Below are 23802 nucleotides of genomic sequence, written 5' to 3' on the forward strand. Positions count from 1 at the left end.
GGTGTTATTTGTTGGGAAAAAAATATTAGATAGAGATAGATAGATAGATAGATAGATAGATAGATAGATAGATAGATAGATAGATAGATAGATAGATAGATAGATAGATAGATAGATAGATAGATGGATGGATGGATGGATGGATGGATGGATGGATGGATGGATGGATGGATGGATGGATGGATGGATGGATGGATGGACGGACGGACAGACAGACAGACAGACAGACAGACAGACAGACAGACAGACAGACAGACAGACAGACAGATAGATAGATAGATAGATAGATAGATAGATAGATAGATAGATAGATAGATAGATAGATGGTCATAAAATGATGAATACCAATAAAACTATTAAACTTTATTATTAAAGATTTTCACAAATTTTATCAAAACAACACAAAAACAAAGAAGTTAAATGAATTTTGTCATTACACAGTCGTTTAATCAGCACATTAATTAGATTTTAGGCACTTAAAAATGTAATTCTGGAAGCCCATTTACAAAAATAGCTGACTTATTAAAGACATTTGTCATCAATCCATTTAAACGTTGTCATTTGTCATTATTAAATCGTGTGTAAAGACTTGCATTGCACAGAGATTCCTTGCTCTGAATGTAAGAAAGGTCTCGGATCACATTCGGGAAAGAAGCAGAGTCCAATGGCGGACGCAGTGCCAACATTGGCATCAGTCCTGATGTCATGTATGGTGACATAAAACTTGCCATACCGCCGCTTGCAGAGGAGTAGGCCAGCCGTAGGGGACTCACACCGAGGCGGGGGTTGAGCCCATACAGACTGTCCCCACCGGGGGGCAGTGGAATGTGGATCGGGGAGAAGGCAGACTTGCTCCCCAGAGCACCGACCGCACCAGACAGTCCAACAGAAGGCCTGTGTGTGCCCGGGAGAGTAGACGGAGATATGCTACCAGAGTCAAGTTTGTTCTCTTTGGAGCTCAGCGCCAGCTCAATGGATTTTACAATATCACCTCTGCACGTTCTCACCATAGACTCCAAGGTGTCCCGTTTCTGTTGAGGGAAGATCTTGGTCATGATGTCAGTGGGGTCACGCTCCGTAGTCGGGTAGTCTTTGGGTTTCTCCGACTCACTACCCGACTCTGGATCTGAGGAGGAAAGTGACCTCTGCGGACTCTGTGTGTGGTCTGAGAAGCGGTCGCACAGTGGTGATGGGCTTCCACTGTCAGTAGTATTTGAAGATGTGCTGTTCTTGCTTGGAGACAACTCTTTTTTGTCTCTTGGAGAGGTCACCCTTTCAATATGGGGCGCAAAGAGGGTTCGACCTATGAACCCGTTGTAAATGTTGTATTTGCTGAGTTTCTCATCTGAAATATGGACACAAATAAAACAAAAACAGGTGGTGTTTAATAACTGGCACTGTCTGTCTATAGCTGTGCGTAAAATAAACCCAACATCCCATGCGTAAAACTTTTAACTTTGCAAAAGTGCAAATAAAACATACAAGAACTAATTTCTGCAAATAGTGATTCGAACAATTACAATTAGGTATCCTAGAATATAAACTTAATAATTTCGACAGGATTGCACAAATGTAAAAAAAAAAAAAAAAAAAAAAAAAAAAAAAAAAAAACGGACAACTCACCGTCTTTTTGATTCTGAGCTCCAAAAACCTCAAATCGGGTAGTTGCTGGAGTGATGCTGTTAGATGCTGGCACTTCAGCGTCTAAGAGTGATCCCTGTGGGATTCCTGCCTCCCCTCCAACCCCTGAGCTGGGGTACATGAGCCGGAGTTCCCGGGCTTCGCTTTCCTCCTGAGCCTGTTGCCTTCTCAGTGCCACCTGCGCGGCCATCACCCGTTGCCTTTCCGCTATCAGAGTGCACTTTGCGCACACGCAGTCCCTCCAGCGACAGAAGCGCTTGTGACCTTTCAGCGCAGACACCACGCCGTGGTTCCTGCATCTGGCACACTTTGGGGTACGTGGGAATCCCCTGTCCAGCGCAGGGTTACAAGCCCTGAGAAAAAGAGGTGGAGGGCGCAGGAGGGAAGGTGGTATATGCAAGTTACCGAGCGGGTTGGCTGTGTGCCCCGCCAGGCCGAGGGGTCTGATCCTGCTCTCCATCGCTTGAAAGAAGACAGAAACAAAGTTTTAGCTCGGTCCGATGCTGCGTAGTTATACAAGTAAACTAGTCTTCACTGGATGACAAACTTCCCTCTTCTGCGCTGGCACTCTGAACCAGTGCGCTTTAAGTGCCTCCTCTCCAGGTGGTTTGATATGAAATTTAACACCCTCCTCACACCCCTTTCCGCTCCAACCTCTTAATACCCTATCATGTTTATTTGCATCCTGGATGAATAGAGGTCTAATCTGATGCAACTGAGCTTATATGCAAGAGAACTGAAGGCCTGCCAAGATCTGGATGTACATTCTTATATACTTAATATTTTGATTTGTATTAAAGTTTGGGTTACTGTAGCAAAAGAATGGACTTGGTTGGCCAGTGTGTCACAAACCAAGCATTAAAAATAAATAAATGAAAAGAAAAAAACATGTTGCCCCAGGACAGCTTCGTAGAATTACCCACTTTTTTTTAACACAATGGCCCTAGCAGCCACAAAAGAAACATGTAATTATCTACCTGGTTATTCTGTTGAACAAATTATCTTGACAAAAGACCCATCTGCCAACAAACACCTAGTGTGATTGGTGGGCAGTTAATCACACCTTGTCACATGTTTCATTCAGTTCTCTTCATTCAAACAGGATCCATGCTTCATTTGAACAGGATCACACTGTCTCACCTTTTTAACTTGAAAACAACTGGAGCATAAATGGACAAACACAGAATAATTTCTAATGTAAACATAACTCAAACTGCCATTTATTCACACATCTCTCTTACTTGTTTGTGTGTTTGAGTATGTCAACCCTGTAAAATTATGTATCCTATGGTCCTGCTATTGATACAAAATCTTATTTACTGACCTGTAAGGTATTCCACTTATGTTGTCTGTCCTTATTAAATGTACAGTTTCCAATTGTCTGAGCTGTCAGTGCAAACAGAAAGTGGTGAATAAAATGTTACTAATGATACTATTCAGATTCTGAGCTGTTGGACATCTCTTAATCATCTAAAACAAGACATCAGGGCTTCTTTTAGTTTCCCTGTAGTTCTTACTCGTCTAGACTCTTTCTGAATAATGAATGTGAATTAAAGAAGACGTGGAAGGAAGTACCAAGTCCCCTCGTGGCATTTTATGGAGATAATGATTCCCTTAGGGGCATCTTTGTGGAAAGATCTGCTACAGCAGAGGCAAGGGAAATTGCTTGTGATTTAATGCAGACATGACTGTAATGCTTCTAGCTGCTGGCAGCCTCGTAGGTGTTGCAGATAGAAGGTAACTGTTTTTTTAACTAAAACTTCTGTGTGAATAATGATAAATTTCTCACCTCTTCACACTGGTGTATGTGCCATCATTCCCTTATGAGTGATGATTCTTATCAAAAGAATCCCTCCTTCTTTTTGCTGTGTGGGGAAGAAGCTGCATCAACAGCTGCACAATACAATCACACATGAACAAAGTGAAAACATATTTTTGCAAAACTCTCCAGTATTTCTTGTTAAAAAACAAATAAAGCATACTGATAATGATTTGTATAGATAATGCATTGAGAAGCAAGTCTGCTATTTGCAGAACGATGTTCCACTAGTTATGGGCCTTAATAGATAGGGGTTGGTACACTCTCTTCAGCTGTGCAGGATAGGAAGATAACCTGAACTGCATGAACCTGGAAACACAAATAAATGCCAGTGATGCAGATGCTATGTGGACACACACATTGTTTTTATCATTTCATCCTCTGTGAAGTGGAATTTGATGTTTGGATTTGTGGCTGGAAAGTTTATCCAGACACATTAAGCTGATTCCACCTGGATTTTTTTTCTTTACACATACCACTTAAGCAGTTTTTTTATGGACCAGTTACAGCCTTTTCTTGCATGGAGAATGACTAAAAGCAACTCCAAATCAACCCTGTCTAATGTGCGTCACTACATTTAATAGTTAGCCAAAGAAGAAAAAGGGGATTAAATTGGCTACACTGAAAGGGCTTTCATAAATTGTAAAATATAAAGTCTATATTTAGTAATTTACTATCATCCTTGTTTGACTGTGATTCACAGGATGAGGACGACTGCAAGGTCAAGTCAGTTTGGTTATGGTAAATGTCTTCAAACCACATCACCTATTTTTTGTTTCTCTGCTATTTGATCAAAATCTGATACATAAGAAACTACAATACATAAGTGTTATCTCAGTTTTATGGAAAACCTTAAGTCCAGTTCCACGTTGGCATGGTTTATCTAGTTTTGAGTCAGAATACGCCATCATCATTTCCACCAAATCTGCAGGGATAAGTCAAGTGCAGGCAGATATGGCAAGACAGTGTTTTAATTGTGTTCTTAACAGATTAGCTCTTGTCAGATATGGTGTTTCATCACAGCCATGTGCCTCCCAGGACAGGCTTTATCAGTGCAGCTTCTTATCAGAGGGAAGGTGGCTGTTAATCTACACATGAATCTTGCCAAACCTGATTATGGTTCCCACTGTCAGAGATGGTGGGGGGGTAGGGTGGAGAAGTAAGATGGTAAGGCTGAATGAAAGATAAATCTTTTTAACATTATAGCCTAGCATTTGGAACAAGGGTTTTATATAAATACTGTCATTTTTATAACATTATGGTTATCAATATAGTGCAAAAATGTGTGTCTGTTGATTGTGATTGTTGTCTGTAAAAAAAAAAGCGAAAAGAAAAAAGATGTTGACAGATACATTGAATCACCTTAAGTTTCCAGACTGATGCATTGTTCTTTAAAACAGCTCTCAAGTTACAACAAATCCCCCTCTCTCAGCATGCAAAGGGTCTCAACCTTTTATGTGTTTGCTCTCTCATCTGTCACTTCACACCCTTGTCATTTAAGTGCTACACAGTAGCCTCCACTTCACTGCTGTTGGGTGAATGACCACCTATGATGGCCAGGCTGTTCAAATACTTTGTGTGGTGCACATTCAAAAACAGTAATTTCCTCTTTGCATGAATGTTACTTTCTCCAAACTGCAGCCCTTTATGTCAGTGACACTTTGTTGTGTTAAAACACTGATTTGTGCTCCATGTGACGTGCTCGGCCTCTTGAGGGGTTCAATAAAGAACTTTGCTTTTAGTGAAGCTTTTAAGACTGTTTCCTTGGCTTTTCATTTTTGTGCCAGGGGATGTTGACTGGTTTTGTGCTGTTGGACTTTGTGTCTCTGTTTACATCGCCTGGGGCAGGAGTTACGCCTTTGCATCTTTACAGAGACATTCTGACACAACTCTCTCTGGAGTTAAGACTAATAGCTTACTTCAAGGTGGAAAAATTCACACTGAAATATGTAAGATTTCTTCCTGAATAAATCTTTGAGACATAAAGAATCATCGCATAGAAGCAAGGTAAAAAAAAAAAAAAAAGTCCAGTGGGATTACAAGTTAATAGCAGGTTCATGAGGTTAGCATATATGCAAAGCTTTAACTCTGGTACTTTAACATACTTTTAGGTTTCACTATAGGCTATACTTCCAAACAGCTAGATTCGGAGAGGCATGTCCTTGTCATTGTTATTATTTGAACAATCTTAATTATTGCATAACAGCACCAGTTTAACTGTTGCATTTTGCTTGTCTGTATATCAATAGTTTTGGCACATTCATTTGAATTTTTTTTTTCTTCTATCCCAAACAACAGCTGACATTTTGAGAAACACATATATTCACTTTCCTGGAAAAGAATGAGAGGATTCATGTTTGTATTACAGCTAGCAGGTTACTAGCCTAGCGTTTAGCCAGTTTCTGTCACAGGCATAATTTTGACCACAGAGGCACAACGTGTGACAATTTTGGGAAGACGTTACAGGAAAGTAATCATGTTTCTTGGCAATATATCTTTTATAATTGGAGAGTCTGTTTATGGCCCTTCAAAATGGTGCCACATTTATAAGGAAAATGCATTTATGGGATGAGCAGCAAGGTTGAGCATGTGGTTGGGTGTTGTTATTTGGATTGGATGATTTTAGTATTTTAAAAAAGTAGTTATCATGCCATATTTATCAATTTCTTCATTTAATAAACAGGGTCCTCAGTATCATGTGTGAGAACCACACACAGCCACAACAACCTGGCATCTTTTCTTCAAGCTGGTCACCAGCTTAGTCACATGCTGCTTTGGCATCTCATTTTCTGACAAGCCTTGTCATACTGCCTCCACCAAAAGCTTACCCTATTGGTGCAGCAGTCAGCATAACATTCTCCACATCTTCTTCACACTTTGAGCTTATGATCCAACTACCATAGGCAGAGTCTGACCTCACTGCTGAACTTAACGTTTCTCCACATGTGCAGGTTTCATTGCAGATGTTGTCAACAGCAGTGCAAACACATCCAACAGTGAAGGATGAAGGGCGGTCATGACAGCCAGGTAAATCAGTTATCTATCAATTATAGTCAATTACCTTTCTTAAAAATCCTGACAGCCACCCTTAGACCATTATGATTAGGCTTCAGCGAAAATGAGATGAATCAACTGCAGAGTCAGACATGCATATCTCAGGTCTTCTGTCAGGTGTTTGGTGGATATTTTTTGTACTTCTCAAGGTAATCACTTTTAGTTACTCTTTATCTGCTGTAGTTTTTTTTAGGCGTCACACTTCTTTTGTCCTCCACTTGCTCAGTTTCCTCAGGTTTTTTTAAAAACACTGTACATAATGCTAACATACCATGTTTTCAGCTAATAGCTAACATGCTATTTATTTTTGCAACTAAAGAAATTGGCAAAATGTATGTGTTTTTTTGTTTTGTTTTGTTTTTGTGTGTGTGTGTTTGTGTGTGTGTGTGTGTGGCAGGCTGAAAAAAAACAGCATATAACAATTTAAAGTTAGTTATTTAATATATTGTCCATTATATGTAGAAACAACATTGGTTCTTTCACAAGCTTGAATACATAGGTCAGTGTCAAGTTGCTCAACAAACAAACAAAAACACATTCCTTTGAAAATGGTCAGGAATTGGAATAAAATGAATGAAAATGCAACAAATGTCTAAATGTTTGAAAACTTTGAAAGCCCTTCAGAAAACCTGAGGAACTATTAATCAAGAACATTTCAAAACATGAAAAGAAAGTCTGGCTCATTCGAAGGAAAACAAAGAAATTAGTGTAGCTCAAAAGGCATAGTATAAGTTAAAGTGTGTTTGTTGCACATTGTTGTACGATAGATTAGAAATAAAATATTAGTTTTTGCTGGATTATAGTTGCCTACTGCAAAATGGATAGGAGTTATTATAAAAATGCAGTCTCGCTACTAATAAGTGCAACTCACTTAATATTTCATCTAATTCCTGCACTGCATCCACAATGTAAACAGCAGAGATAGAATATCGTCCCCTTAAAGTTAACTGACATCTTTTAGTGTAGAGGTGAAACATCTTCATTACACTATTACCCACACCTGTGCATTAAAATAAAGGGGACAATGGACTTTTTCTGATTCCCTGTCTCTTTCTTCAAGTCTATCTTCTGCCATCTTCAAGTCCCCTATTCAATATTTCTTCATTTAATCTGTTTCCCCTCTTCTCACACCTTTATTGGTGGTCTGAGTCGGGTAGGTATCCATCAGGGCCCCTCACTTAGCCCTGTAATGCCTCAGTGCTAGTGAACAATGGTGGGCCAAAGACAGTCAAGTTTGCTTATGTGTGTATATGTGTGTGGGTGTGGGTGGGTGAGATGTATGTGCACCCATGTCTATGTTTTTAATCATGCATATTACACCTGCATCAACATGGTGCAACTACAGGATGAGGAAATGCAGGTTCACTTTTACATACTGACTCAATGCAAAAATGCTTGTGTATGTGTTCAATAGTTTTATGTGCTAATGAGTTTGTTTTGGGGGGGAGGGGGTTAGGGAACATTAGTACTTTGAAAGGTTCTGGTCGAGCGGTAATGAATGCAACCTTCATTGTCTAAACAAGCTAAGATTGAAGCCGGAGAGTTCCTTGCCCTGTGCTTACTCTGGCTACGCTCTCTATTTGTTTCGTGTCAGTGAAGCTTCTTTATTCAATGATACACTTACAGGGAGAGCTTTGCAGCTCAACAACACATAGCTCAGTGGCAGAAAAGCACAATCCTTTAACAAGGATTTAAAGAATCAGGTTTCAAGCGTGTTTCTTCATAAAAAAGCAGAGAAACATTAAAAACCTGCAGGACCAAGGTTCTTGTAGGACTTAATTGAGTAGCACTGCTTTAGAGTCACAAATTTTGTATTTACATACCTTTCAAACAAACTGAGCAGTAATGACATGTGGCCAATGTGCAACTCAGAATCCGATCTCCAAAACGCTGTTTCCTATGTTTACTACTGATGCTAAATCATAATAAATAAGAAAACTATACATGAAAAAGTAAAATCCAAAAAGTTTGGTTGGTTGATATGGTTGATTTTTGTTGGTTTTTTTTTTTTGTTTTTTTTTATTTTTTGCATATTTGGATAAGTAAACATTTGATCTTCAGCTGAAGTCAGCTACAAGCTCCTTGGTCTTGCTGGTATTTATGAGCAGATGGTTTTGTTCACACCAGTCCACAAATTCAGTAATAACCCCCTGTACTCCTGCTCATTCCCCTCTGACACACAGCCAACAATCTGAGAACTTCTGCAGATGACAGAGTGGTGAGTTGTAGCTGAAGTCTGAGGCGTACGGTTCACCTACCGTTGCAGTTACGGTTATATTTATAGATTAAGAATAGCTAAAAGCAATTAAATATGTGGGTGGATATATGAGCTGAATTTGTTATATTATAAACACATACTAACAGGGAGGAAGCAATTTCTATCTCAAATTAAAACAGATTTTAGTTAAAAAAAAATCTGAATACAAGCGTCGTATGAATAAGTAGCAACGTAGCAAGAGACTATAAAACATTAACTCCCGTCAGGGTGTTTCATTACATGCACAATACTCGTAGTGATGATATATCTGTAGACCTTAATCCTTTGTCCATTTCTCCTCTTCCTCATTCCTTCCTTCATTTCCTTAGCTGATCACCTGTCTTTCACCTTTTACTGTCCATCTGAGTTTATCTGTCACTCGACACGAGAAACATTAACATCTCCAATACTGTCAACTTGACATCATGATGGTAATTACGTTAATGAATTCACCTGGATGGGCAGACTCATATTGTTTTGAGGTGAAGCATTAAGAAAAATGTCCTGGGTCAGCACCAAACCTACATTTCAGTGGGGAAAAGACACTTTTTCCTGACAAGCCTTCCATGCCGGTTAATTAAGTGAAATCTCTCTGACTCTAGACTCTTGTACTGACATTAACAGTTGGAAATGTTACCAGGATATCTTACCTACTTTTTTTTTTTTACATTGGATTTTATTTAAACAAAGCAACTGAAATAAATGGCAAAATTGGTGTATAAAAAAAGTCCATATGGCTGATTTGACAACTATGGACCTCAATGAATTCTTACAAATTTCCTAAGAATTTGTTGAGGTTATTTCCATGTGCAAATGCTACGTCTCATTTTTCATATCAAAATGTTGATTGTAGCATCTCTAAAGAAAAATGATCAGTTGTTGCTTCATCACACTGATCTATGAATTGAAGTCTTACAATACAAGTTTGCAACAAAATAATCTTATACACATCCAAATTGCTACCATATCAGAAGTGCAGGAGACCATTGAGAACAACATGACAGACAGAGGAAAGGGGAGGTGACGCGTAAAGAAAAAGGTGTGTGCTATCAGATGAATGCAGAGAACAAGGAGAGACATCAGTGCTGGACATCTCTCTCAGGGTGTTATGGGAAAATATTCTAGGCTTTCAGTAAGAGACAATAACAGCTTGGAAATTGTTAAACATTGTCTCTGATAGCAACTGTATCTGGAAACAGATCAGATGTGAGTTGCTACAGAGATTAAAAGAAACATGAAACCCTCATGGAGGCAGAGGCATGACGAGGTGAGTTTCTGTAGATGTTGTACAGTATCTGCTCTATATATGTCATTACATGTTTTAGATTTTTTTCTAAATCCAGCTGCAAACATTTGAGCATTAAGATTGTGCAAGTGGAATAATAATGCACACAAAATAAATCATTTGTAAGAGTTCCTTTAAATCAAGCTAGGCTACTTTTAAAATACCCACCAAGTCCTCCTGTCCTCCAGCATACCTGTATCATTGTGTCATATGAATTCCGTTTCTTAGAAAACCTGTTACAAATGAACACAAAGATCACAATGCTTTCTTTATTTTAATCTAATGTTTATTTCTATCTGTCTTGTTGTGCATTATCTATTCTCACAGTTCATGATCTGACTTGGCAGTCAATCAAATGCTGCTGCGGGAAGGCACGTATGTTAAAACTCAAAAAGTCACACATTGTGTGTGTTGATGCAGTGCTGATGCAGCATTTGAAAGTGTTTGTACTAAACATTCAACACTTCACAAAATGTCAATTATTAGCATATTTCCAGGTACATATAGTATTTGTATTTTTTATGTACATGGACATGAAAATAATTACATATAGAGGTAAACCAGGAAGGTGAAGGTGAGGTGTTTCACATTTAAGACCTGGGTTTGACTCCTGCTTAACCCCTTTACTTGTTACACATTATCATTAGTGCATTATTCATTATTTTGCTTGAAACTATATGTTAGCTTTAATCACTGCATGTTCGCTTCTGTTTGCTTAGAGTTAAACACCTCAGCCACATGTCTTTAGTATTAAAAGCTACTGAGTTAAGATCCTGTCCATTTGCAAAAGACACAGACATCATGCAGGAACACGAAAAGTCTTCATCTGAAAGACATTTATTTAAATTCGTAATGGGTTTCATGGGGAAAAGGCACAAAATGTGTCCTTTAAAATGAATACAATTGTTTCCATTTCCTTTAGCCTGTATGATTTACCATGAGAATTGAATGGACATCCAACATTTTATTTTTTTACCAGTGGGTTCAAAACCTAAATTTAACCATTACTCATCATGTCTGGATAGAAAAATGGAGCAAAATGAGGAGTAAAAATAACGAGACCACATGAAAGTTTGTTTTTGCCTTTAGTTCACCTCCAACTGTCCAATATCTTTTTATTGACTTTGCTGCTCTTTAAAACTTACAATGTTTTTTCCCCTCTTTTTGGTCAAAATATTCATACTTCACCTTTTTTGTGGAGTTATCACCTTTTCAACAAAATTCTTGGAACTTCAAGGCTTTATTCTTTATGCTTAGTATTTGAGATGTGCCATGTAGATCAGGGAAAAATAAAGAAAATTAAAACTTTCATTCATTTACAATAATAAAAAATGACTGATTAATGACTGAATATACCCATGAAGGTTGTGCACATAAAAAAAATGATTTATATATTATTGGCATGTTAGTCAGAAAGTTATTATTTCAAGTAACACTGTTTCCTTCACATTAGTGTATTTTGAACCAAACCACAGTAACATGCATCTACACCGACATGGCACCTGGTTATGGTTCAAAGCCACTGGGGATCTGCAGTCAGTCAGGTACAGAGACAGAAGAACAGATAACAATGCACACTGAAGTCTATTCAGAACTATAGACTGCAAAATGCTGGCTGCATGCAGATTAAACTCTGATAAAGGAAAAAATACTAAATAAAGTGCTGACCACAGGTGTGAACAAAGCACCACTTTCAAAAACATTTTCAAATAGGGGAACTGCACAGATCTTTGGTGAACTTTTTGAAGATCTTGCTCCTTTCCATCTACAAAACTGAAGATAAATGGGATCTTTTTATCAGTTTAGATGTATAATTGTACAACTGAAGTCCCAACATCAATGCGGGCTTTAGATTATGAGAGCTGCAACCATAAGTTCACAGGCTTAGGGGACATTATCAGATCTTGACTATCTGAATTGCAAACAGCTTATTGTTGTCATCATTCACATTTTGGTTAAGATCTTCCTCATGAAGCTTTAGAAGATGTGAGAAAGCCCTTCACATTATGTGAAGTCATGAAACTTTTTACAAACTACAAAAAGCTTTGATAAAAGAGATCAAAACATCTAGGAAGTCAGTACTTTGCTTAACTCAGACATTTTTTAATCTGTATTTTGAATTTGAATTGAACTGATAATTGTCTAAAACAAATTATTATTGATCCACATTTGATGAGAGTTGTCAGTGTTTAACAGAATGGAGTAAACAATAAAAGTGTTTAACAGTCACCAGAGTTCTCATTCAAACAAGCTTCTGGCATAACTTTGTGTTACATATTAATTGGAAACGCGGTTCTATCTTTGTTACTTTATGTTTTCCAGACATGAATACAACTCTTTATAAAATGCTCTTCAAATAGCCCGTAAGCACATGTTGCCCAAATTAGAGTTAGATGTCATGTTTCCTCCAAGATGCACTTGCTCAAAACTAAAATAAAATAAAATAAAATAAAAATGTTCTTATTCCAAATATCCAGTTGTGCAAATGGAACCCTACATCTTTCACTTGACATGGGGTCACAACGTGGTCAAACATGGCATTCAGAGGGACTTCTAATTTTAGGATCAGGGATTAATGAGAGGACAAGAAAACAACCTGCTGGTGAGAACGAAGAGGACGTTCCAGGAAAGCATACAAAGACCAGCTTAACAGGCCACTGATGTCATCCAGGACTTCACTGAAACTAAAATACCCACTCAGTGATGCATTTGTGTGCTTCTTGTCCAGCCTGTTTCCCTCTCCTGTAATAATAAACTCGTTGACAAATGGCTGCCTTCAAACAGGCATGTGTTCATCTTTTAGGATTGTTTGTTTTAATTGTCACAGTTCATCACTTTTGATTGGCCACAGACTGAACTTAATTTAAAGGTGATAAAACCTGATGTTAGTGTAGTTGAACTTTAAAAACCACTTTATAGTTTAACATACAAACATCTCACAATGCTCTCAGTCATAGAAAATGAAGGTAAAAATTCCCTTTGATTTAAGTGTATTTCTGTTAAGTTGCATCCCCCCTCCCCGCGACCCACCCGATGGGAGAATTGTTTTTAACCCAGCTGTGCTGCAACATCTAATTCCAAATAGTATTTTCTCAAATCAGTGCTTGGACTTTGTCCCTATTAAGACCAGCCGGGTTTCCTATAGGAAGTAGGGTGCTTGAGCCCCCTAATGAGATAGACAGGCTGAGACAGCCCCCTTCTAACAAAACAACACCCCTCTCAACAGCAGCATGACACTTCCTCTACAAGCAAATTAGATGAAAGCTTTAAACCATGAAAACAGTTATTCCAAAGGCTTCTGAAGCCCTGTTACCCTGCTAGCACAGAAGAAAGATGGGCTGTCCGCCTGCAACAAAGCCAAACACAAAAGGGAAAAACCATCAAAGTGTGAATTTGTCGGTGCAATAGCACCTGTTTGTTGGAGGCTACCCACTGGGAAAAACACGGGTTAATTTGGACATAATAGTGCATTGCTCTCAGGTGCTACAGTATATTTGCTTTTCTAACTTATGTATCCAAAGTGTGATACCTTTCATTAGAGTGTTGCACACACCTTCGTGTTGTGCAGTGCTTATTCTCACATTCAGGAAGTACATAAAATTTTAGATTAAATCACAAAACTGCTGTTTGCATTGAAAGTTTAGTGAAAGTTTAATTATAAATTCTGAACTTTGTACATTTTGTGACCACACATGCCATTATTAAATACACTCACAGGCAACTTTATGAGGTACACGTTGTTTGGATCCCCTTTTACCTTCAGATCTGCCTTAATTTTAGCTGGTACAGATTCAACAAGGTGTTGGGAAAATTCCTCAGACATTTTGCTCTATATTGACACGATGGAATCGCATAGTTGCTGCAGATTTGTCAGCTGCACATCCAAGATGAAAATCTCCCGTTCCGCCACATCCCAAAGGTGATCTATTGCAGTAGTTCCCTGGGGTCCCTGGACCCCCAAGGGGATCCCCCAAAGAACACAGAGGGTCCCCAAGGCTTTGACTGTTCTCAGTTAGTGTGATTCAAATTAAGATCATGTCCACACAAAGAATATGAGGTGTACTCGCTTAAGTATTGTTTTTTTTATTGTTATTGTTATTTGGGTGTTAAATTCTGTTCTTGGTATTCTTTAAATGTTTCCTTAAAGTAGCACTATGTACATTTCTGACCTTAAAAATATCCGTTTATTGCTTGTTTGATGGCACATTGACATTTACTATGAACATACAGGGAGCCACCTTTGCCCAGCAGTGTCCTGAGGCTGAGAAGTTTTCACAGCTTTTCTTACTGGATGCCGTGTTACTTTACAGCAAAGTTCCACTTCACACACTGCATCGACATCGATAAGCATCAAGAGTCAACATCAACCAGACTTTTACTGGGTGGAAAGAGCTCAGAGTACAAGTAGGATGCAAGATGGATGCTGAACTAGTTGTTATTAGGGAGCACGACACTTTGAAGTCTTCCAAAGTTCAATGGTTCTTCTTTAATACTTGTGCAAAAGGAAGAACATGATTGGTTGGATACTAACCTAAGGAGTTTTAGCATGCCAGTTTCATGACCTCAAAGTTTAAGATTTAGCCATGAAATGACTCAGATAATCAGATTCTGCCATGCACATGAATGTTTATTAAATGAGCTGGAATGAAGTGTGGGACTCAGAATGGAGCACATTCCCCATTTTAAGTAGTGTATAGGAGAGTCAATAGAGGCATGCGATAACAACAATAAAACAAAGATTATCTCAATTAGAAGTCCACAACAGCTTATACATAAAAATTTAATTTTTGTTAGTCTTTATTGCTTAATCTGCAGCTCGGTGTTAAATATTCTGTGCAGGTCAACATGAAATTTTAACACCAAACTTAAAGTATTCATGTACTCAGGGGCTTCAGTCATTGTATGAATAAATTCTACTGAACACAGATGAACATCGATCTCAACATGTGCTCTGTCATAAATTGGCAGGAAATGTACAAATGTGATTTTGAGTTTGTGGGGGTAACAAACTCAGAGCTTCCAATCTCATGAATAATTTACAGCTGTGTGAGTAATGATGGCAGATAAAACTTTGTGAGTAATTATCCAAGTAGACTCATCAGCATAAGAATGTACACATATCTGAGTGAACTAAAACTTATCATTTTCAACATAAAAATGGACTAAAATTATGCTCCTGCACGATAAGCATAATAAGCAAATAACTCACTTTTTATCCCCTTTCTCAATTTGCTCCTGCATATTTAAACAAATCACGGGAGATTCACATCTACTGAAAAATATGAAAACTGGAAACGTGAGAAAATTAGTGCCAGATTTCCTTGTTAATCCACGGGTGAGTTTTAATTCACAGTCTCAACTCCCAGCATGCCTGTATTCCTTCCACCTGGTTGTGCTCTTTGGTCTGGCCTCTGTGTCTAAGAGAGTGTATATTGGTTTGGGCACCATTCAGGGACTCTATTTTCCAGGTGATTGACTCTGAAAAACTAATGTTGTAATCCCCAAATGTTTCCCTGTGTTTGAGGAATGGTCGGCATTGTTGAGACCCAGGGAGTCCTGCCCAGCTGAATGTACATCATGCTGTGCATTTAGAGTGGTGGGTGGAGCAGGATTTTAAACAGGTGTAGAGAGTCCTCTTGACTGGCCAGCACTGCTAGAACTGAACTGGTCCATCAACCAAACCCATGACACAAAGTTCCCTCTTAAACGATCAGCATATTCTTTACCTATTACCAACAAATACATTTGTTCACAAAGATGCTCAAGTTTAAGAAGCCACCAGAATTTAACTGAATGCAAGTCGATGTAATGTAAATGCAACATGCTTATTGTGACAATAGTTTCAAACAAGAATTTGGGTTATTTGTAACATTATTGCTCTACTTTTAAGGAGGTAGCAGATATTATTAAAGGGCTAAATGGCTGCAGGAGTTCAACTGTATTTAAGACCATGATGGCTAAAATTATACAGCTACAGGCTGCTGTCATACTGTGTAATATTAGCTGTTGTGTAAGTTTACTGCAAGGCACACAGTATGCCAGGCATTAGATGGTCTTTGCTGCAGCACAACCTCTGCTGTGTGCAGACTAATGGATGATAATACCTGCTTAGTTGTTCAACAAATTCCAAAAAAATATGGTAATGTAAAGTAGGGGTAATGACAGATTAGAGAAACTTTAAAAGCAAATCTGGTTGAGTTTAGCAGCCTTTTCTCTGTACATGTATGCATTTTTTCCAGCTAAGACTACAACAAGAAAAAGACCCTTCATGGAAGGAAATAGAATTTTGAGCAGTAAACCAGTGAATGAAGTCATTCACATAGTAATAAATATGGCATTAATTTTTTTTTTTTTTGTCTTTTTAAAGTTAACACTTGACTACAGTTGTAAAAATTTCACGTAAATTAAAACATAGGAAACAGTTTAAATGTATGTCACTGTTTTACTTTAAAATGTAGTAATTTTACAAATTTTGAGCATAATGTCAAATGTAGGCATGTTATAATTTTAAGGGCAGATGCAAGCATGTAAGAATTTTCTACCCATGTGACTACTTACAAACTTAAATGCCTAAGTGGAATTTTTAACCTTTTTGTTGAATTTTTATTACATTGTGTGTTTAAGTTCTTGACGATAGACAGACACTAAAACTACACACTGAAGAAATCGTGTTGCACCAATGTATTTTAAGTAGTGTCATGTGATTTTGTTTTTGTTCTAAATGAAAAACAAAAAAGCTAAGTTTTATTGACAAAGAGAAGAGAAGAAAAACGCCCATGCTGGAAGCATGCAGGCATCACCTTGACATATAAATCTCGATGATGCATTGCAGCAGTTAGTGTTATGCCTGAGTGAATCAACATTTCCTAAAGATCCAGCCTGTCCTCTCAAGCTAAACTCAGAGGTTTTGTCTATTTTAATAAACCAAAAAAATGAACTGCTGCTCTACAGGGAATGAATGAATCAGTGAATCAATGAATCAATTAGCCAATCAATCATTCAATGATATAAGGAAAAATAAAAAAATAAAATACTACTTTCTAAAACTTGACAAAATGTATATTTGTGATAATATAGTCTTTCCATGCTTCCCAGCCTTTAATGAAACATCCTATAAGTGAACGCTTTAAGTCAGACCTTTCCAGTACAAAAGGAAACTAAAAGAAATTTCCCACCATTACTCACAGGATCATCAGTTCTGTCAACAAGCCAACTGATGGATGACTGCAACGACCCCCACCCCCCCATTACGCTGTCAATGTTTTACTCATCAGTATCTTACAGGCCAGCTGAAGCTCAACATTGCTGATTTAAAAAAAGTATTTCTTCTTTAATAGCATTTAATATGAATACATAAAACTTAATTACTTACATAAACCTTTACAAGTATTGTTTATTCTTTATATGAATGATTTGTATAAGGTAACAAATGTGTTAAAGCTGGTCTTATTTGCAGATGATACCAGTGCTTTTTGTTCTAGCAGTGATCTCCAGTTGTTAATAAAGGAGATTAACATAGAATTAAAAAAAAAAATGAAATTATGGTTTAATAGAAATAAATTATCATTAAATTTGACAAAAACCAAAATAATGTTGTTTGGAAATATTCAAACAAATTTACAGAATGAAATTAGGTTGGATGGGGTAGAGATTGAAAGAGTGAATTAAATAAAATTTTTAGGGTTGATAATAGATGAACAAATTGGGAACAACACATTAGACAGATCCACAGTAAAGTTTCAAGAAGTTTAGCAGTATTAAATAAAGCAAAACAGAAACTAGATCATATATCCCTACATACTCTTTATTGCTCGTTAGTTCTTCCATATTTTAATTACTGTGCAGAAGTTTGGGGTAATAATTACAAAACAATAATACATCCACTATTTGTTCTCCAAAAGAAAGCCATAAGGATCATCCATGGGGTGGGTTATAGGGAAAACTCAAACTACCTGTAAATAAATATTCAAGGACTGTTTACAGAAAGGGAAGGGGGTTGTCTTTTGAGAGGGAAATTTAATTATAAGGTCAAAAGGGTGAAAACAAGGAGGAGAGGTTTTTGTATTTCTGTTTGTGGAGTAAAATTGTGGAATAAGTTGAATGTGGAGCTCAAGGAATGTCCAAATTTAAAGCAATTTAAAAAATGTTTAAAGATATTACTTTCACACAATATATGTATGAAGAAGCTTCTTTTTGAAATATGTAATTTTTTGTGTTGGTTTTAAATGAACTATCTAAATGAAATACTTGCAATGGTTGAACAATATGAAATCATTTAAATGTGTACTATGACGTAGGACTGTAAAGTTCAGATGGAAAATTAACAGGAAGTGGAAAATATTATTTTAACTTTGGAGAAGGGGTGGGATTTAATAAGTTTTACTTCTTCCCGCCCCTTTTCGACCATGATCTTTGTTTCATTTTTCTTTTTTGTATTTAGAATTTTCATGGCTGTACATTTGGTTTTGTATGTGCTCAAAATAAACTTACTTACTTACAAGTACGTCACCAGCAAATAAAGACATTTAACACAGCTTTCTGTTAATTAAATAGCTTCATCTCCTTAATGAGTTTTCCCCCCTCATCAACTCAGAAGAACTGAATAATGCCTTGAGCAATGGCAGCAACTCCATCATGCTTCACTGCAACTGGTTTTAGATAAGGACCACCACCCACATTAGCAGGCAGGTAATTATTTGGATTTCTGCAAGCAGGTGGTGATGGAAGCAGGGGTGATCAAACTCCTACGTATCCCCAGATAAACATCAGGAGCTTGGAGACACACAAACAGCAGCCCTTGAAATGCTCACCGGTAGCCCTCATGCCTTTCTCCAGCCATGCAGTTATTACACACTACATGCCAAATTAAAGCCAAGGGGCTGGTGAAAATACTGTACACTGCTCTGGGTTATGTCTTGTACCAACATGGGACCAAAGTGGTCTTTTTTAAAGCAGTAATGGGGGGGGATGTAAGATTTTTCTAATGCTGTAAGTTGAGTATTGAGAAAAAAAGGAAACAAGACAGTTTTAATCATGCATGATGATGTGTAATAGTTGCTGTAAATCATCTTTTGGCACCTATTCAGTTTGGTGAATATATTGTAAAAGCTTAGAAAATTAAAGCTTTTTTTCATTTTAAAATCAAAGGAAAGTTGCAAACTGAGGGAAGTATTGCATCTAATGGCAAACGTGATCAGAGCTGATTTAAATTCTCCACAGTAAATGCAACGGAAATGGAGCTTCAACACTTTATGCATTATCTCCTGTAACATAAACATTGGTCCATTCTTTATGAAAGATAAGAATTTATTCCATCACTTGTAGCAAAAAAAAAAAAAAAAAAAAAAAACCCTGTTGTGACTTTTTTTTAAATGACCAACCTTAATAAAAAAGTAAAGTATTAATTTAAGTACTTAGTACCCACTTAATTTCCCCTCAGGGATGAATAAAGTAATTACATCTATCTATTATGTTATATTTGATTTTATATTCTGACATACAATTATCTATAGGCTCTGTGAAACAAACCCACATCAGCCAAAGTGGGTTATCCTTTTGTAAAATGTTTTATAACATCTATAGATACATACCTATAATCATCAATGCCAGTGCTTATTAATAGCATGCCACTTGGGTTCATTTTACACGTCACTTATATGCATTTTAAGCTTTAGGTAAGTCACTTTATAATAACATATTGCATTAAGTGGTCAGTGACATGGTCAAAGTATCAGGCTGGGTGACATCTACTCAGAGTACATATTAGAGATGCTACACTAAGGTTGTTTTCAGACTTTGCTTTGACACTGCACTTATACAAACAAGCCAAATCTTTTGAAAAATGTGTTCCTTGCCTGAGGCGGTGCTTCATCAAGAGTCACTGAAGAAAAAGCCAAGATGAAAAAAAAACAAAAACTTATAGATTAGTTAATGCAGGGCAACTTCTAATAACATCCACCATGATTTGTCGTGCAATCACTAGGTCTTCATCTTTATATGTAAACAGACCACCATTACAGCTTACTGTAAGTGCATTTGTGTTTTTGTAACACTTCTGCCTTACAAATTCCCTAACCATCTTTTCTTGATTACATGAAGTTTTACATAACATGTACCACTGAGTGGGACTTTCAACCACAATTAATGCAGATCCTCCACAAATATAGATTTATTGTGCTGCATCCACTTTTATATAAAGTCAGTGCATAATGATGGTGGTAAAGTAACATTTTAGACATAACTGTTATTTAGGTTATGGCTGGGATTTTTTGTCATCATCAGGCTCCAAAAGATGGTCAACATAATGTTCACAGAAGTCATGCTGTGGCTTTAAAACAATGTGATTTTCATCCCACTACCCCTTAAAGCTGAAAATCTGATGCCATTGCTGTTTGGCAGATGTTGCATATACATGATGAAATCCACCTCCACTGAAATCATCTCATCTCTTCTCTAGCTGTAGCTGCATTTGTATGGAGGTTTCAAGTAATCGCAGATAAGGAACATTTTCACACTCCTAATCAGATCCTAAATCACGATCTGCTCCCCTGCAACATGCATAGCTTTGCATGGGTCTTTCCAATGAGACATTCGCCTCAGATCTAATCCCCTCTCTAAGCGCTCCATGTTCATTCATTCATTAACTGTGGATGAGTTACAACAAATGTGACTGTATGATGTAATGTTGGAGAAAAGGTCAAAGGAACATTATTTGAAAAAAAAGAGGTTATTTTTCTAAAAGAATCACATAAAAGTTGTTGATTTACATTGTCCATTATTATTTAAATTTGATGGATCCGGATGATGTTTGCTTGAGTTTACTTTTTTCCCAACTTTGTCAATGCTTTTGAGTAAAATAGGGTTAAGGTGGTGTAACTCAACTGTAGAGACAAAGCATTACATTAAAATAATTTACCTCAGATAAAATGATACAACTGCTCAAAACTATGAGAAAAACATTTGTTTAACTGTTTTACTGATTGTGGTTGAGAACAAAGGAAACACAATGTTCTCTGTTTAAAGAAAATAAAGAAGAATAACTTTAACTAATTATTGATGTTTGAAAATGACTTCAGGGCTCCAGCCCTCCATCTTGCCTGCAGTCATTAATTAGATCTAATCAACACCGCAGGGAAAAGTTACTGTCAAGACTAATTAACCAAAATAGAGCTTCTGTAATGGGAAACAAATGAACAACAACAGTTAACTGTAACAGCCTGCTCCGCGCAGTATGACTCATCAGTCTCAGTTGGGAAGGTTTTTAGAGTGGCACCACACAGAATTACATTGACTTTATCACTGATTTCAGAAAATGTCTGTACATTAAGCACATGCAGGTTCTGAAACATAAAATGCTAATTGAAAACATCTAAAACTTCCATCTGTTTACTTTAGGTTATCAGCTACTTTTGGTAAGGATAAACTCACACAAACACACTCCCACTTTGCTTTTCTGAAGCACGGCACAGGTTTTCTCTTCAACCCCAGCCCTTAGAGGTCATGAGAAATGTTGACTTAATCCTTTCCTTGTCCCCACACTACTTCTAAGAGTCAGGGCAGGGAGTAAAAAGAAAAAGGAACCTTTGTTTCTCCCACAGCACTTTGAACAAAAGGGGTTGGGATTGGGAAAAGCATACAGACACACCACCTGCAATTAAGAGCTTAGAGTTCGTCCTCTTAGCAGAAAAACCCTCAGCGACCAAGGAGAAGAGAGGAAACGTCAAGATTAGGTGGGAAGTGCTACGTGAGCATTATCAAAACGTGAGAAGTGAAGACGTTTGTCACAGAGTATTACTTACACAATGCCAAAGAACAGTCACCTTACACCCCGTGGAAGAGTAATTGTGGAGGATTTGCTAACTAGTGGCTACTGATGACAATTAAGCGCTTAAACGATGTGGGTTGAAGATTTGCACCAGAGTCACACACACATTATGAATAAGGCTTTGTTTGTTTGTCCATATGCTGGATTGAGTAAGTAATACCTGCACATCTGCTGAGGAGGAGAAGGTGTTAAGTTGTCATGAGAAGCATAAAACCACTGAGAGCATTATGAAAAAAAATATGCACAGTAAAATGTCCTGCAGTGCATAATTCCCAAATCTGACCTGACTCTGTGAACCAGAGCGATTTCTCTGCTGAAACATTTCAGGGATCCAAACTTTCTGACAACTTCATGAAAACATAACTGGGTCAAATACACAGAGAAATTAAAATCAGCCAAAAGGCGATGAGATGATTGTAATTAACAGCTCTTCAATCAAGCATGAGTGTGGGAATTATAGCCTCGTGTTTTACATTTTTCACTGAACTCTGGTGACTTTTCTTGCCTTTTAAAGGAGTTTTGGCACAGAGTAATACAGCTACATTCAATGACCTTTACAAAAAAAAGCCTCACAAGTTTGTGCAAACTTTTTAATCATGACATTTATCATTTGTGTCAGTTCTCATTAGCTAAGAGAAAACAACGGGCAGTGTCTGCTGCTTGGCATTTCTGTGCAGCAGTAGCAGTTTCCACTTTCAGTTTTGCATTATGAACATGTCCTTTACAGACACAAACTGCAGCCTGGGGACTTAAATAGATTGTCACTGCTTTGCTACTGGAGATAATTACAAAACTTGCTATTGCATCTCATATTAGGTTGCTTTTTGCAATAACAACTGGTATTTACTGTATTCATTTATGTCCACAATACTACGGTTGGAAAATATACATTTTTTACCTCGTTGTTACTGATCTAGGTTTTTGTTTCCTAATTTACCCTGTAATTTTATCCCATGAAATATCTTGTTTTTGTTTAAAGTTTTGTTTCCTTTTGTATTTTGTGCATTTCTTTTTCTCTTTGTGTATTTTGTTTCGTTTTTTGGGTTTTTTTCTTTCTTTTTTGTGCTTTGTGGCACTTGTGTTTTAAGTCTCACTCTTTTATTTATTTTATTTGTCGTGACAGTATTTACAGTGCATTGTGTCTGTGATAAGATAAAACCAAAAAAAAAAAAACATAAAAGAGAAGGATGGATTAGAAAGGAAGGAAAGAAAGCAAAAAGAAAATACAAAAAAGGAATTACAATTCAAAACTATCTGGAAATTGTTAAGTAATATTATTGTGTTGAGTATGTCTAAGTATCAATATTAATCATAAATAAATAGATATTAACTAGAGATGACATTGATGACAATATTAATACTAACAATATTCACACTGATCGCAATAATAATTAAAAACAGTTGTAGTAATAATAATAGTATTAATATCCTCATCCCACGGGTATCATGTTGGACAGTCAAACCCACCAATATCGGCCTCAGGGAGAGGGACACAGACCTCCACCCCACCCTAGCATGCCTACCCTTTTCAATATTTTTTTTTTTTTATTATTTTTTATTTATGAATTTATTTTTGGTGCATTAAAAAAAGACACGGCAAGCAATGTGTGTACGACTTTGGGAGGGGTATCTAGGTAAAACTGAGGCCCAAACAGTCATGGTCAGCCAAGCCAGGCCCCTACACATCTTCACCATGTTTACCCTGTGTGTGTGTGTGTGTGTGTGTGTGTGTATATATATATATATACATATATATATATATATATATATATATATACATATATATATATATATATACATATATGACTCTATTTAAAAGAAGTGATTAGCAACAAATCTGTCATCTTTTTTCTGGTGTTATTGGAGACTTTGGAACGTGAAAGCACGTTTACTTCTTGTCAATGCTGTAGTTTATATGTCAG

General features: G+C 37.1%; 1 protein-coding gene across 1 annotated transcript; it reads right to left on the bottom strand.

The window, feature by feature from the left end:
- Window positions 1-350: 350 nt before the first annotated feature.
- Window positions 351-2217, bottom strand: LOC121639370 (doublesex- and mab-3-related transcription factor A1-like). The gene is made up of 2 exons (XM_041984554.1): window positions 1624-2217; window positions 351-1345 (listed from the first exon to the last, which is right to left on the bottom strand). Exons 1-2 carry the CDS (start codon window positions 2099-2101, stop codon window positions 558-560), a joined length of 1266 nt encoding a protein of 421 aa, XP_041840488.1. The 5' UTR covers window positions 2102-2217; the 3' UTR covers window positions 351-557.
- Window positions 2218-23802: the final 21585 nt, after the last annotated feature.

This window comes from Melanotaenia boesemani, chromosome 5, assembly GCF_017639745.1.
Source record: "Melanotaenia boesemani isolate fMelBoe1 chromosome 5, fMelBoe1.pri, whole genome shotgun sequence".
Lineage (NCBI taxonomy): Eukaryota > Metazoa > Chordata > Actinopteri > Atheriniformes > Melanotaeniidae > Melanotaenia > Melanotaenia boesemani.

Bases quoted from the DNA above. Each gene is read 5' to 3' on its own strand.
- LOC121639370 (XM_041984554.1), bottom strand. From the start codon at position 2,101: ATGGAGAGCAGGATCAGACCCCTCGGCCTGGCGGGGCACACAGCCAAC. The intron at 1,346-1,623 runs GTGAGTTGTCCG...TCCATATTTCAG, and splicing joins AGCTCAGAATCAAAAAGACG to ATGAGAAACTCAGCAAATAC.